The sequence below is a fragment of the Anser cygnoides genome, chromosome 19, assembly GCF_040182565.1.
Source record: "Anser cygnoides isolate HZ-2024a breed goose chromosome 19, Taihu_goose_T2T_genome, whole genome shotgun sequence".
Taxonomy (NCBI): Eukaryota; Metazoa; Chordata; class Aves; order Anseriformes; family Anatidae; genus Anser; species Anser cygnoides.
This window is the reverse complement of record NC_089891.1, coordinates 4662682-4676194: the sequence shown is the minus strand read 5'-3', so window position 1 is coordinate 4676194 and position 13513 is coordinate 4662682. Positions and strand designations below refer to the sequence as shown.

The 13513-nt window shown below is 52.5% G+C and overlaps 1 protein-coding gene across 1 annotated transcript; it reads left to right on the top strand.

Annotated features, from left to right (window-relative positions):
- The first annotated feature begins 521 nt into the window (after positions 1-521).
- On the top strand, positions 522-2287 carry LOC106034596 (GTP-binding protein Rhes-like). The gene has a single exon (XM_013178824.3). The coding sequence runs from the start codon at positions 959-961 to the stop codon at positions 1583-1585; it is 627 nt and encodes a 208-aa protein (XP_013034278.1). The 5' UTR covers positions 522-958; the 3' UTR covers positions 1586-2287.
- The last annotated feature ends 11226 nt before the right edge of the window (positions 2288-13513 follow it).

The following is a 13513-nucleotide window of genomic DNA, read 5'->3' as shown; positions in this document are numbered from 1 at the left end:
CCTCCGACCGCAGCTGCCCTCTGTTCACTGGGTTTGCAGCTTCTGTGCCAGAGCCCGAACCGCCCTGGGTCCTGCGGAGACCTTGGCAGCTCTGGGTCAAAGCCTTGCTGCAGCCCGGGCAGGGTCAGCGGTCCCACCCGCGACTGTCTGTGATTTGCTCTCGGAGATGACACCGCACCGTTTGCAGGGAGATTTTATTTTCCCCCCAGGCTAAATATTTCATAAAATCACAGAATAACTGACAGCTGAACATGGAGACTATGACGCACGGCTTTCAGGGAGATCTTACTTCCCCCCCTCAGGTCAAACATTTCATAGGATAACGGAGCGGTTGGGCACGTTTGCATCACGCCGCTCCAAAAACGAGCGCCGGACCCAGACAGGCGTGGGCAAGGCTGCAGATGTCCCCCTGCCATGTCCGCCCATGAGCCACCCAACGGGAGGGCGAGCGCGGCTCAGCTCCCCTGCTGAGTACAAGCCCATGCCAAGAAGCACAGGCTGCTCTCTGGGCAGGGCTGGCCAGCTGCAATGCTGCCAGCTCCCCGGCGCTGCCGGCAGCGGCGAGAGATGCAAGCGCAATGTGCAACGCAGCGCGGTGCTCTCCAGGGCTGGAGTGGCTTTCCAGGGCTGAGCGCCGCGGATTGGCCCGGAGCACCCCGCTCTCCTCCCTCCCTGCCCTCCTCCTTCAGCACCCTCAACCCACGGAGATTGGACAGCCGGGTGCCACATGGCAGAGAGGAACCAGGATAAAAGATGAGCAGGTCTGGGGAACGGTAGCGTCTGCAGCAGAACGGCCGGGAAAAGTTTGCAGGGAGGTGGCACCAAACTTCGCCGGCTGCACGGGGCTGCAGGGACAGACAGACAGACAGACACTGGGGCTGCAGCCACCCAGGGACACCCACAGCTTGAGCGCCAGCTGCGGAGCATCCCGTCCCCTGGAAAGCCTCCGCGCCCAGCCATGTCCCTGGTGGTGAAGGAGAAGAACCACGTGCGCCTGGTCTTCTTGGGCGCTGCCGGCGTGGGCAAGACGGCGCTGATCCGCCGCTTCCTGCTGGACACCTTCGAGCCCAAGCACCGGCGCACGGTGGAGGAGCTGCACAGCAAGGAGTACGAGGTGAGCGGCGCCACGGTCACGGTGGAAATCCTGGACACCAGCGGCAGCTACTCCTTCCCGGCCATGAGGAAGCTCTCCATCCAGAACAGCGACGCCTTCGCCCTGGTCTACGCCGTCGACGACGCCGAGTCCTTCGAGAGCGTCAAGAGCCTGCGGGAGGAGATCCTGGAGGTGAAGGAGGACAAGTTTCCCCCCATCGTGGTGGTCGGCAACAAGGCGGAGAGCGGCGGCGAGCGGCAGGTGCCGGCGGAGGATGCGCTGTCGCTGGTGGAGCTGGACTGGAACAGCCGCTTCGTGGAGACCTCGGCCAAGGACAACGAGAACGTGCTGGAGGTCTTCAGGGAGCTGCTGCAGCAAGCCAACCTGCCCAGCCGGCTCAGCCCCGCGCTCTGCAAGAGGAGGGAGACGTTCCCCAAGGAGCACACGCTGCGGCCGCCCATGAACAAGACCAACAGCTGCTCGGTGTGCTGAGCCGGCCGCCCGGGGCTGGCAGGACGGCGGCGGCTGGGAACTCAGGTGGGCTGGGTGGGGAGAGGCGCTGCCTCGGCCAAAAGCGACCCCGCTCCCTCCCACCCCTTCCCTCCTCGTCCCTGCCCAGCCCGCTGGGACCAGAGAGGGTTTGTGGGGCGAAAGGAGGAGACCCTCGGATGGGATGCCGGTCGCTTTGGTTTGGCCAGCGCCGGGAAGGTGCAGGGAGAGGGCAAGTTCCCAAAAAAGCAGGACGCCCACCTGAGAAACCGCTGCGCGAGCCAGCAGGCGGAGGTGAGCCGAGGCAGGGGGGGGCTCGAAGTGCTGGGGCTGCAGCGGTGCGACGGCGAGCTTGCGGGCAGGCGGGAGGCTCCTCGCCCGCTAGGAAGGGGGACAAGCGACGGGGCTCTGGCTGCTCACATCAAAAAGCAGACGTGGGCATCCATGTGCCGTGCTGCACCCTGCCAGTGCCACCCTCCCGGGTCTCCGCCGGGTCCTGCGTCCACCTGGCCCCAGCACTGGCACGTGCCATGTTCTGGGGCAGCTATGTTAACACCGGCACGTCCAGTGTCCAAAGTAGTTTTGGTTTTGTACTTGAGTAGGCGCGTAGAGCAGGCAATATCATGGTCTATGCATCTCTTCAGTTTTCTCTTTTCTATGTCTGTTTTTTTTTTTAAGTGTACCCAATAAACATGTTGCAAAGTAGAGCTGGAAAACGTGTGGGTTTCTTTCTGCGGTGCCTTTCTGCCGTAGTGCCTGATACAAGTGCTTTGTGCCCAGACCCCTTATCACTGTATTTGTTTTCCCTCCTCCGTGCCCTGCCCTTATCTGGCGTGTCCTGGCACAGCCCCAGCTCCCCTGGCACTGTCGGTGCACTCGGTGGGGTGATTTTCCTGATAACTCAACCACTGCATTTTTTTTTACCAAGCTGTGAGTAACTAAAAATAAAACAGCTTGTCTCGCGTTCAAGTACAGAAAAAAACAGCAGCCCTTAAAAGACACCTGATCCACCGTAATAAAAACCATAAACACATTAAAAGCGATAACAAAAGGAGCGGGAGAAGAGCACAGAAGGGCAGTATTTACAATACTGCGGCGTGCACCCATTTCCTCTCCCCTTGTACAGCCCACCCTCGCTGTAAGGCGCGTTTAACCTGCTTGGCAGCCACACAAACACCATAAAGATGTCAAAGCCTGGCAGATTGAAGAGCCGCCCAACCTGTCCCGTGCCCACGGGAGCTGGGGTCAGAAACCCATCCCGAAGGCGGTGTGTCCCTGCTCACACCAGCCTGGATCGCTGGGGATCGCACACCGGGATCCTGTGGGTCCTCCCCGAGCAGGGCTGACCCTGACGCAGGAGCTGACCCTCCCCAAGGCCAAACCTCGTGTGTCCCCACAGGCACTGTCCCCACGGGCACCGCCTCAGTGGCAGGGGCTGCCGGCAGCTCTGGGAGGGCGAAAATCCCCCTGCCCGAGCCTGGCACGGGCTGAGGCCAGGAGAGGCACTGGGAGGGTGGGCAGCCGCAGCGGGACCCCCTGGTGCCAGCTGGGGCCGTGGGGGTCGGGTGCCCCCCCCGTGCACCTACCTCGTGGTGCCGTGGTGCTGTGCGGGGCGGGGAGGCCGGATGGCAGCGAGGCAGCAGTCGTTCCTAGCCCAGAACTACCAGGGCACACGGCACGGCTTGGGCAGTGGCGATCCCTGGGGAAAAGGGGTCTCCTCCCGGTAGGAAACAGAGCGCAACGAGAGCTCGCTCCTGGCAGCCAGGCCCACCTGGCGGCACGCGGCCCGCGGGGTGCTCCGGCCCTGTGCCACCAGGGCGATGCACGAAGCCCCGGTGCCTTTGGCATCCCGCAGGCAGCGGGCAGAGCCCCCTGTCCCCCCACCCTCTCCCCCCCCCAGCCCAAAGCAGCGGGGGCGGGATGCTCAGCAATGAGCAGAGCCATTGGAGCAGCACACCCAATGCCTGGCTGTGTTATACACCCCCACACACCCCCCCAAGGCCTGGGGTGACCCCCCCCAGCACGCTGGGGAAGGGGAGATGGCTGGGAGGGGGCTGCGGCAGGGCAGCTTTGGCTGGGGGCTGCAGTGCCTGGGGGTGCTGCACAGCCTCCGGCCTGGCTGCGGGGGTGGTCAGGAGGGATGCCAGCCTCCTGGGGCTCCGCAGGGGGCTCTGGCTTTGCTCCTTAAGGTGTTTGTGGGACCTGGGAGAACCACACGAGTCAGGAAGCACCCTAAGAGCTCCTGGTGCCTGTCCTGCGAGCCCGCCCCTGCCTTCTGCCTGCGCACAGCCATGTGCCAGGAGGTGGCCTGACTGCAAATGCACCAAGGGAGTTTAAATCCGAAGGTCCTGTGCCTGGTGGCCTACGCGGGCATACAATCGGGTTCATCCTTTGCTTTAGCAGAAGGATGCAGTTGAGGGCCCTCGCAGGGCAGTTGGGTCACGCAGGGCGGTGTAGAGGCAAGAAGTGAGCTGGCTTTTGCTCCCCAGATCACAGCTACAAAATCCAACAACTGGCAGTGGGAAGCTGAGGGCAGGTGATCATCGATGGAGCAGAGCCCAAGCGGTGCACACAGGGGGTGGCGAGGGCTGCCACCACCCCATGGGCACCTGAGTGGAAAGAGGAGCAAGATTTGCCCACCCGGTCGCTTCCCTGGCCTGCAGGGAGCGAGTAGCCAGGTCGGATGCTTCCTGCTGGGGTTTTGGGGAAGCCCAGCTCGGTGCTGAAGCACTCAGCTGTCCCCAGCACACCTGCGGGGACAGGATTAACCCTGGGCATCTGCAGCCTGGGGGCTTCTCTTTGGGGGCTGAGGGAAGCAGCAAAGGGGCTCTTGCCTCCAGAGCAGCTGCTCAAAGCCCTCCTGTGTGTGAAGATGCAGCATGGGGAAGGGATGATGCCCATCAATGTGGCCTGGGGGAATTGGGACTTGCTGGGGCTGAAGGGTCCTTGGTTCCCTTGACTGTGTGCTGGAGGCTGCTGTAACAAGGGTTGGGGGATCTGGGGAAAAGCCTCTGTGCCCAGCGAGCCACCCCATCCCAGGCAGTGGCAGTGCTTGTGCTCCCCATCCCACCTCTGGGACTGCAGAGGTCTTGTCACACCATTCCTTGTAATTAATTAGCTGTAGTTTAAGTTTCTTTTTCTTTTTTTTTTTTTTCCACAGGTGGTCTGTTACATCCATGTGTAGGTGGCCCTGAGGAGCCGTTCTGCTTTGACACCATGTTTGTAGCAGAGGACAGCGGGACGAGGACATGTCCCTGCCCCTGCGGGGTGGCAGTGCCTGAGGACAGCAGGACAGGGACACATCCTTGCCCCTGTGGGGTGGCAGTGCCCCAGTTGCTGTCCTTCCACGAGCAGCTCCGAGCACCACAGCCCCTGCGTGCCGGGCATGCAGCACTCACAGCCCAGCCCTGGCTGCTGCCGAGATCCCTGGTGCTGCTTTTCTACAAAAAAAACCCTTTGCAGCAACTTGACCCCATCCCGTGCAGAACCAAGGGCTGCTCTTCCCATCCCTGAGATGCTGGAAAGATCCCGAGCATCTTCCCATGGCAGCTCTCCCTTCCTCCCCCTCTCCTTTCCCCGCTTGGACTCGCGGCCATAGCAGCCTCCAGCCCCGTCCTTGCTCTCGCCCACGTCCCCCAGGAGCAGAGCGCCGTGTGCTCGCCCTGGTTCTGTTCCACATCATGTGGCACAGCCCATCAAACCGCGGCGAGATGCTCCCGCTTAATTTGTGTGCACAAACAATCAGGGGGAATCAAGATGCCGCCCGCGAGAGCTGCACGCCAGTGACAGCGGCGCTGCCCGCGGGGGGAGGCCTCAGCTGCGCCCGGGTGCTGTGCCTAATTGGTGCTGGCTGCTGCAGCTTGCTCGGGGTGTGATTGATGGGGAGCAGTGGCACAAACACTTCAGCCAAGGACACTGAACGAGAAAGCAAAACATTTTAAAAGGGAGAGCGGCACGCACTTGTTGGGGGTATAATTAGCCGTGTTTGTCTTCAGGGCCTTGCGCTGAGCGAGGTGCAGCTCTGGGGAAAACAAGCCGGCAGGCTGAGTGCTCTGCAGAGCCTGACCCCACTGTCCTCGCATCCCATGAGCCAAACCAGGGCGCTCCCAGGGGGTCCTCGGGGCCCTGCTCTGCACGGCCGGGTGGCCACGCGAGAGGTGGCATGGGGGCAGCAGCAGCAGGCCCCAGGGGCAGCGCCCTTCCCTGCTTCCCGGGGGGGAAATACGTCCTGCTGCCTTGGGAGCTCCGAAGAGTCATAGGATCCTAGAATCCCGGAATCATTAGGGTTGGAACAGACCTCCAAGATCATCTAGTCCTACCATCCCCCTACCACCACCATCACCCACCGAACCATGTCCCCAGGCACCACGTCCAGCCTTTCCTTGAACACCCCCAGGGACGGTGACTCCACCACCTCCCTGGGCAACCCGTCCCCAAGGCCTGACCGCTCTTTCTGAGGAGAAATGGCTCCTCGTTTCCAGCCTGAACCTCCCCTGGCACAACTTGAGGCCATTTCCTCTAGTCCTGTCACAGTTACCTGTGAGAAGAGGCCGACCCCCAGCTCCCCACACCTTCCTTTCAGGCAGTTGCAGAGAGCAATGCGGCCTCCCCTGAGCCTCCTCTTCCCCAGACCAAACACCCCCAGTGCCCTCAGCCGCTCCTCACAGCACTTGTGCTCCGGGTCGTGCTCTGTCATGTCGCACCCTCCCGGCAATGACACAAAATCGGCCTGAGATGGCTTCCAAGCAAGGAGCTTGGTCAAATGCGTGGCTCAATGTGAGCCTGTGGGGAGGGCTTGGGGAGGACTTTGGGGAGGACTTGTGAGAGGACTTTGGGGGAAGGCTTTGGGGAAGGATTTTTGGGGAGGACAGCCATGCCTCACACACCTCCACAACACACACCGCGCTGCTCCCGTTCCCTGTACTGAATTGTGCTGAATTGCACTGAATTATAGGGGGGGCACAAAGCCGGGGGCTGCCCCAGACCCCCCTCTAGGCTCCCAGCCCCGCAACATTGCCACCACCCCGGGGGTCCCGGCCTGGTGCTGGCGGATCCCTCCCGCCCCCCCGGTGCTGCTCGGCGGCGGCAGCCGGGCGGCTCCTTGCTGCTGGGGGGGCTCCCGTGTGTCCCCCCCGGCCGTGCTGGGGGATGGGAGAGGAGCCCTCTGCTGCTGCCCACAGTCAGCCCTTTGTTCTGCTTTGTTCTGCCCCGACACCGTGACAACCCCACTGGGTTTGTTGCTAGCCGAGGGATGAAGATGTGGGCACGTAGATGGGTCCAAAATGAGGGCTAGCGTGGGTTTTGGGCAGTGCCCAGCTTTTTTCCGAGGGGACATTTCAGTGTATGAAGCCATAGGTGTGAGGGAAGACGTGGGCTGCACAGTTGTGAAGGTGCACGGCCGCTCAGCACCAGCATCACCCATCCTGCCACCTCTCGGGGGCCTGGCACCCCGATAACCACACAACCCTCAGCAGCTGCATGCCGCAGGACTTGAAGCATCTGCAAGGCAGCTTCACAGCACTTTGCCTTTTAATGATGACCTCTCAGCCGACAGGAGACAGGCAGAAATTTGCTTGAAGTTTTTTCAAACCCAGAAGCCTCCATTTAGGAGCCTCAGTGAGCATGTAAACACCTAAACTGCCCTCGTACTTTTTTTTTAAAATGTTCCCAGCCTAACAAAACCAGGCTGCCCAGACAGGCAACAAGGCAAGGCCGGGCTGTGGGAAGCTCCTTGAAGCCAGCCCTGCTCCATCTCCCTGGTGCAGGACCTGCACCACGAGCCGACCACGGCGCACCCCAAGCCCCGGCACTCCTGCGCCCAGCGCCCTCGGGACGGGATGGGACAGGCGGGGGCTGGGGCACAGCCAGCAGCAGGAGAAGCATTTTTAAAAATACTTCAGTCACTTCTCCTGCCAGGTGGAATAGTGCACTTTAAATGCACTGTGTTGACAAGAATCCTAAGAACAATCCCATCTGGAAAATATGCTATTTGGCCTCCCAGCCTTGTTGAAGGTCCAAGTGGAAAAGGAGAATTCTCCAACCACTTCTCACTAGGCTTATTTCAGAAAAGCTTCCCTTTCTTCTCAGCTACAGCTGGAGCCTACGGGGGTAAATCACGAGTGTCTTGGAACCTGGATTCCAAAGCACAGATGGGTGCTGGAACTGTAAGGTGATAAAGATCAACACCTTTACTTGGTGTTATCTACACTAGAGGACAATGCAACCTCTTACCTATGTACTGGGATACCATTATATTTGGATACTTTCTCTTCCTCATATTCCCAGGGTTTAGGGCTTTGCTCCTGAATCTCCACTAAATCATGAGCAACCAGTGCACTGCAGACTAAATATTAAGCTTTATTTTGTGTCAACACCCATTTTTGTCTCTAATGGTCGGGCTTGAAAGCAGCACCAGGGGCTGTCACAGGCCAGGTGCTGGGCTGGGAGTCACTGGTCCCTGTGTCCCTGAGCTTCAGTTCTTGCACAGGTTTTTCAGGAAAGCCCCAGGAAACTATTTTTCAAGGCTGCTGAAGCACTATGAGAGAATAATTTTGAAATTTCTTCCGGGTACAGCAAAAGTTTAAAATGCAGGTGGGGGAGACAGCACCAAAACATGTAGCAGGCAAGCAGAAGAGCGAGAAATAAAGGATGTTAGAATAATGCAATGTGTTGAACATAGCTTTAGAACCACTTTACTGGGTGCTCATGCTTACACACTGATGTATAAAGAAAACCTTCACTGAGATAGAGCTAGTAGGGAACACTTCTCTGGGGGTGGTACTCAGAAATGAACTCCCCCTACAGATAACCGAACGGAATCAAGCAGTTCCTTATACGTTTTTTTTTCCATCCCTGTGCTCCCGGCCTCACTAGCTTGCCTCATCCACCTGTTGCATTTTACCTTTGCTGTTGCCCACTTACACAGGCTGGGAAAGTGCAACTCTCCCCATCCTGGAAGATTTATTTTTTTAAAACTATTTAGCAATAAAAGCATTACAAGGTAATCAGAACTATTTGCCAACTACCATTCGTCCTACAATCATACAGCTGAACGTGGGATCGTCCCAAAGAGAGAGGCAAGGCCCGCTCAGCTACGGGGACTGGTGTCTGTGCCTCTTAGTTCAGGTACTTTATGCTTGTGCGGAATCTCCCACCAAGCACCGTGATTGCATTTCTGGAGTAGAAATACATTTCTGTGTACTTCACACAGGTAGAAGCTGCAGTTCTTTACCTGAAAAATACTGATTTCCTCTGCCTCTGTCAGAAGTCTCCTGTAATCTGTAGGGAGAGAAGAGTTGGGAAGGAGACAGAAAAAGCAGAACAAGTGGGTACCACTTCAAATCGGATAAAATAATGCCAAATCTGTTTTCTCCTACTCCTATAGGGTAGAGACAGAAAAAACAGAAGTACTGTAGTCACACCAAGGAGACCACTGCAAAAACAGAAACAGCACCTGCTCCTTTCCAGCACTGTCAGCACACAGGTCTTCAGTCTGCTTGAAAATATTTTTCCAACATAAATGAAGGAGTGAGCAAAGGAGAAAGAACTACAGAGCAGTGAGAGAGGAATCTGCCACAGTTTGGACTATCACTGAGTCGATCCCCTGACCAAAACGATTTAGGACAGGTCACTATTTGATGCAATCTGCCTACAGGCAGGCAGCAGCTGGGGGGATTCCTCACCAGCAGTCCCAGCTTCATGGCTAGTTCAAGGCAAGCCACCTTTACTACTACTACTATTTATTGAAAGCAAAGCAATCTTCCAGCTTATTGTGTTTTATAACATTTTAATAACCCTGAAATCATGACTGCACTGGGACCACGTTTTCATCAGAGAAAATTTACAAGCAACTTGTTTCCAATGCATCTGACAGTAAAAAACAAACACCGGGGGCACACACAGGACAAAGTGTCATATTCGCTTCTAATGAAACGTCGTCATTAGAGAGGAGAAAACGGTGGGAGCGCGAGTAATTTAAAATGGTCAACTCTACTGTCTTTGCACAGGCTGGAGGGGCCGTTAGAGCATGTAGTCTGGCAACTTGCAGCAAGCAATAGTTAACCTGAGAATGGGTGTATCCGCTGGAGGAAGACACCTAGAGCCCACTAGAACATGGGCACGTTAGCAGTCCGTCCTCCCTCAGGAAAGCTACAATGTGGATGAGTGCTGGAGGCGCCTCTCCCAAATTCCAAGAGCACAATATTACTGGAAGAGACCCCCTGGGAACAAGGGGGGGGATGTGAGAGGACAGAAGTTTGGCTGCTCCCGTAGACTTTAAGGTTTCCCGGGTATGTTACCGCCTTCGAAGCCACCCAAGGACCTGGGTAAAACAGTCCAAGAGACCTGCAGGGAGCTAAAATTGTCCTGTGTGGTCCGTGGATGGGCCCATAGTCTCCTCTGAATTCCCACTAAAGGTAACATCACGAATCACAGACATTTCCACACATTTATGGAGCTGTCGTTTACCTTGGGTTTTCGTGGGGAACGCGGGTAAGTCAGGCACCCGGACAGTTCACGTACAGAGTTCGTCCGATCTCCGTTTCTGAATTTCCAGAACTCCCCTTCCCTGAAGCTGGCTATGCAGGACTTTTGCAGAGATTGTACATTCAGCATCAATACAGTGATACAATTCGTACACCTGTCATTTTGACAACGCGAGGACGCTAACAGACATCTAGCAGCAGTTCGTATACGGCGGCGTGAGACGATCTTTGCGGGGCGCCGTGGCGATCTTTGATCTGGTACCACAGGTATGCTCCACGCTATAGCTGCCCAAAACCCCCGTCTGAAAGGGCATTTCGATTCCATTTCCAGACTCTTCCAACTCCAATAAGTCTTAACATATACAGATAGCCATATACATTTTTAATTAAAATGCTCCTTCACATACACAATCATATATTGAATTATCAAGAACAATAATATATTTTTGGAGCAGAAGTAGCGAAACAATCTGCTCTGCCAGTGCCACCCACAAACTAGACAAGTAACTAAGAAGTTTGACAGTTTCAGACCACTTAGGAAAGAGAAATTCTCTTGGCTTAGAAGACAGGGGAGCCATGCAGTGAAAGTGCTATGGAAGATACAGTAAATGCAATATACATTAAAAACACAAATTCTTTAGATGTTCTCTTGTAAAGATTCTTGAGACATAAGGATCGTCCTTAGCATCAAGAGCTATCTTTACAATTTCAGAAATATTTGATAATATTAAAGCAGAAGAGAGTATGACACTGAAAATAAAAACTTCTACCCGAACACTATAAGATCGATTTTGGCCAAAAGCTATATTTCTTTTAACACACCAGGGTGGATACTAAATTTTGAGAGTGTATCAGATTTACAAAAAGCCATCTGCCAACCTTACGGATGACAAATGCTCTCATTACCTGAAACATCTGACTCTGTGATGGACTTTGATGTCTAAGCAAACAAAACTCAGGAAAGTTGAAACTGAAAGCCCTCCTTGCTCAAAAAAAGAAAAAAAAATAGAAACTCTTCCAAGAATTTCAATACCAACACCTGGAAGAGAAAAAAAATACTAAAAAAAATAGTAGGGGATGGGAAGGGGAAGCAGTTCACAGTAAAAAGCAACTATGACAACAGCTGTGCAATACTGGGGCAGTATAGATACTGGATGAGATTCGCAGAACAGGCTGCAGATTGGAAATTTTAGCTATTTAGGTAACAGAACTGACCCCAAAATCTAGTTTTGATAATTTGTAACTGTATCATACCTGTCAGCAAACTGCAAACTCAAGAGTTGGTTGGGTTTCTCGCTGCTCAGGGGTCTTTCTCCTTGCACGCACAGCTCATGGCAGAGTAGCCCAGCGAGAGAAAAGACCCCCCCAGCAGAAAGCTGGGCTGAAGCCCTGGTGCTGGCAGAGCTGTTCGGTGCTGTGAGCTGCTTCCTCAGTAATCCAGTTCTTCACGAGTTACTTTCCTTCTCAAAAGAAGTGCCATGAGTTATACTGTCCAGACTCAACCACTGGAGACTTGGGATAAATCACGCTTTCAGTATAAATCACCGTAATGCCACCAAGAAGTAAAGAACTGGTTTTAGGGAGGTGGGAGGAGAACGTAAGCTCATCTTTAGGCAAGGGAGATGGAGCAAGTTTGGGTCCCTCCAGGAACCTTCTGCGATTTGCCTGCTACACCTGGTTAGCTATTCAACTTATCTCCCTTGAGTTCAAACCTGAAAGGCCAAACATGAAAATATTTTTGTTTCTTTCCCATCTTATTTATGGGCTATTTGCCCGCTTCATAAAATTTAGTGGAACTGGCAATTTTGATCTAGAGACATTTAGGTCCAGAAAATGGGAAGCTACAGCGTGATTGAACAGCGGAGCTGGAGAGGAGCCTTTAGCCTCCAGTCTCTCAATACTCAAAAGTGTTAGCCATTAATCTACTGTATTATTACAGACATGAATAAATGAGAAAAACATAACGAAAAATGATTACTGCTTTTTATGCATCACTCTTCCGGATGTGATATGCAAAGCATTCGTGGTACAAGCCATCATCAACAAACACATATTCCAAGTGTGTGACTACACTTACAGGAGTGATTTGCCTGGCTTTACACTTAAATCTCATTAATATTGAAAGTGTTAAACTTCCTCCATGAAACACCTTATGAGATTTTACTTTTTTTTTTTTTTTAGTATCCCCTGCATAAAAGAAAAATACACATTATTTGAACAGCCAAGAAAAAACTGCAATTTATTAAGTTTCAAAGAATCTTCGTACTCTTGAAAGCAACTTTCGGTGCATGTTCTTTAACAATCACATTCTATGAGGAGAAAGAACATTAAAAGCCACAATTGTTTGTTTGTTTGTTTTTAATCTCAGAGTTACAGACATCTTTAATCCAAAAGGAAAGGCAAAAAAAAAAAAAAGCGCCCCCAAACAAAAACCCACCCCACCAACCCTAAACAGAAATTTTCATTCCCAATTTCAAAATATCAGGAGTTTTTCTACAACTCAATGCTAAACTTCAGCATGAAAAATTGTATGTAAACACGCACATACACACATACATATTTTATATAAGAGAGTGTGTGTGTATATATATATAAAATATATATATGTAGGAGGCGTGTAATGGCAATGAGATGCAATTACTCTGAGGAAAGGTTATTCAGCTAAATACACTACTAAAACTTGAGAAAAAAACAAGTCTTGAACCCAGTTTGTGCATAGTTCATGATCCTCTATAAAACCAGCTTTTGTTAATTTGCAATCTTGCAGGACCCTTTAAATCTGATAAAACCATTAAAAAGCTAATCTTCCAAAAAAAAAAAAAATGTAATGCACAAGTTTCCTGATCCAAGCAGGCAGGGAGCACAATGTTCATATAATTTTTAAAACATACTTGAAGTGTATGTTATTCCATTGTCTTTCTTCCTTTCAAAACAATCAAAAACATTGATCTTTTTTTAAACATAAAGCAATTTTTTAATATATAAAGCACTCTTCAAACATCTATTTCTTTTGAGTCCATTATTTGGTAAATATGTAACTGCTACACATTAGATTAGGTATTTTCTTCTTTCTTACTGTCTTTTTTATTTTGTTTTTTAATAATATCTTCAGTGCTAGGAGTTGGGTTTTAAAAATACATGAAATGGTGTGGAGTTGCTCCTCGGGAAACCCGGCTTTCCTGAGACATCTTCCACCATGTGCAAGATAGTGATCACAAAGTTTTCGCCACTTTGACGAAGAGGAGGAAAACAACAACAAAAATAGTACACAGCAATGGCCAAAGAAAAGAATAATACAACAACACTGTTCAATCCCAGAGCTCTGAAGTAGCATATCTTCATTCTGAAAATAGTTTTCTTTACGATGGAAGTCTTTTTTTTTTTTTCTTTTTTTTTCTTTTTTTTTTTTAATTCCTTTTTTATTTTAAAGTTTGAAGGAGAAAAAAGG

Coding starts and splice junctions, on each gene's coding strand:
- LOC106034596 (XM_013178824.3), top strand. CDS start 959: ATGTCCCTGGTGGTGAAGGAGAAGAACCACGTGCGCCTGGTCTTCTTG.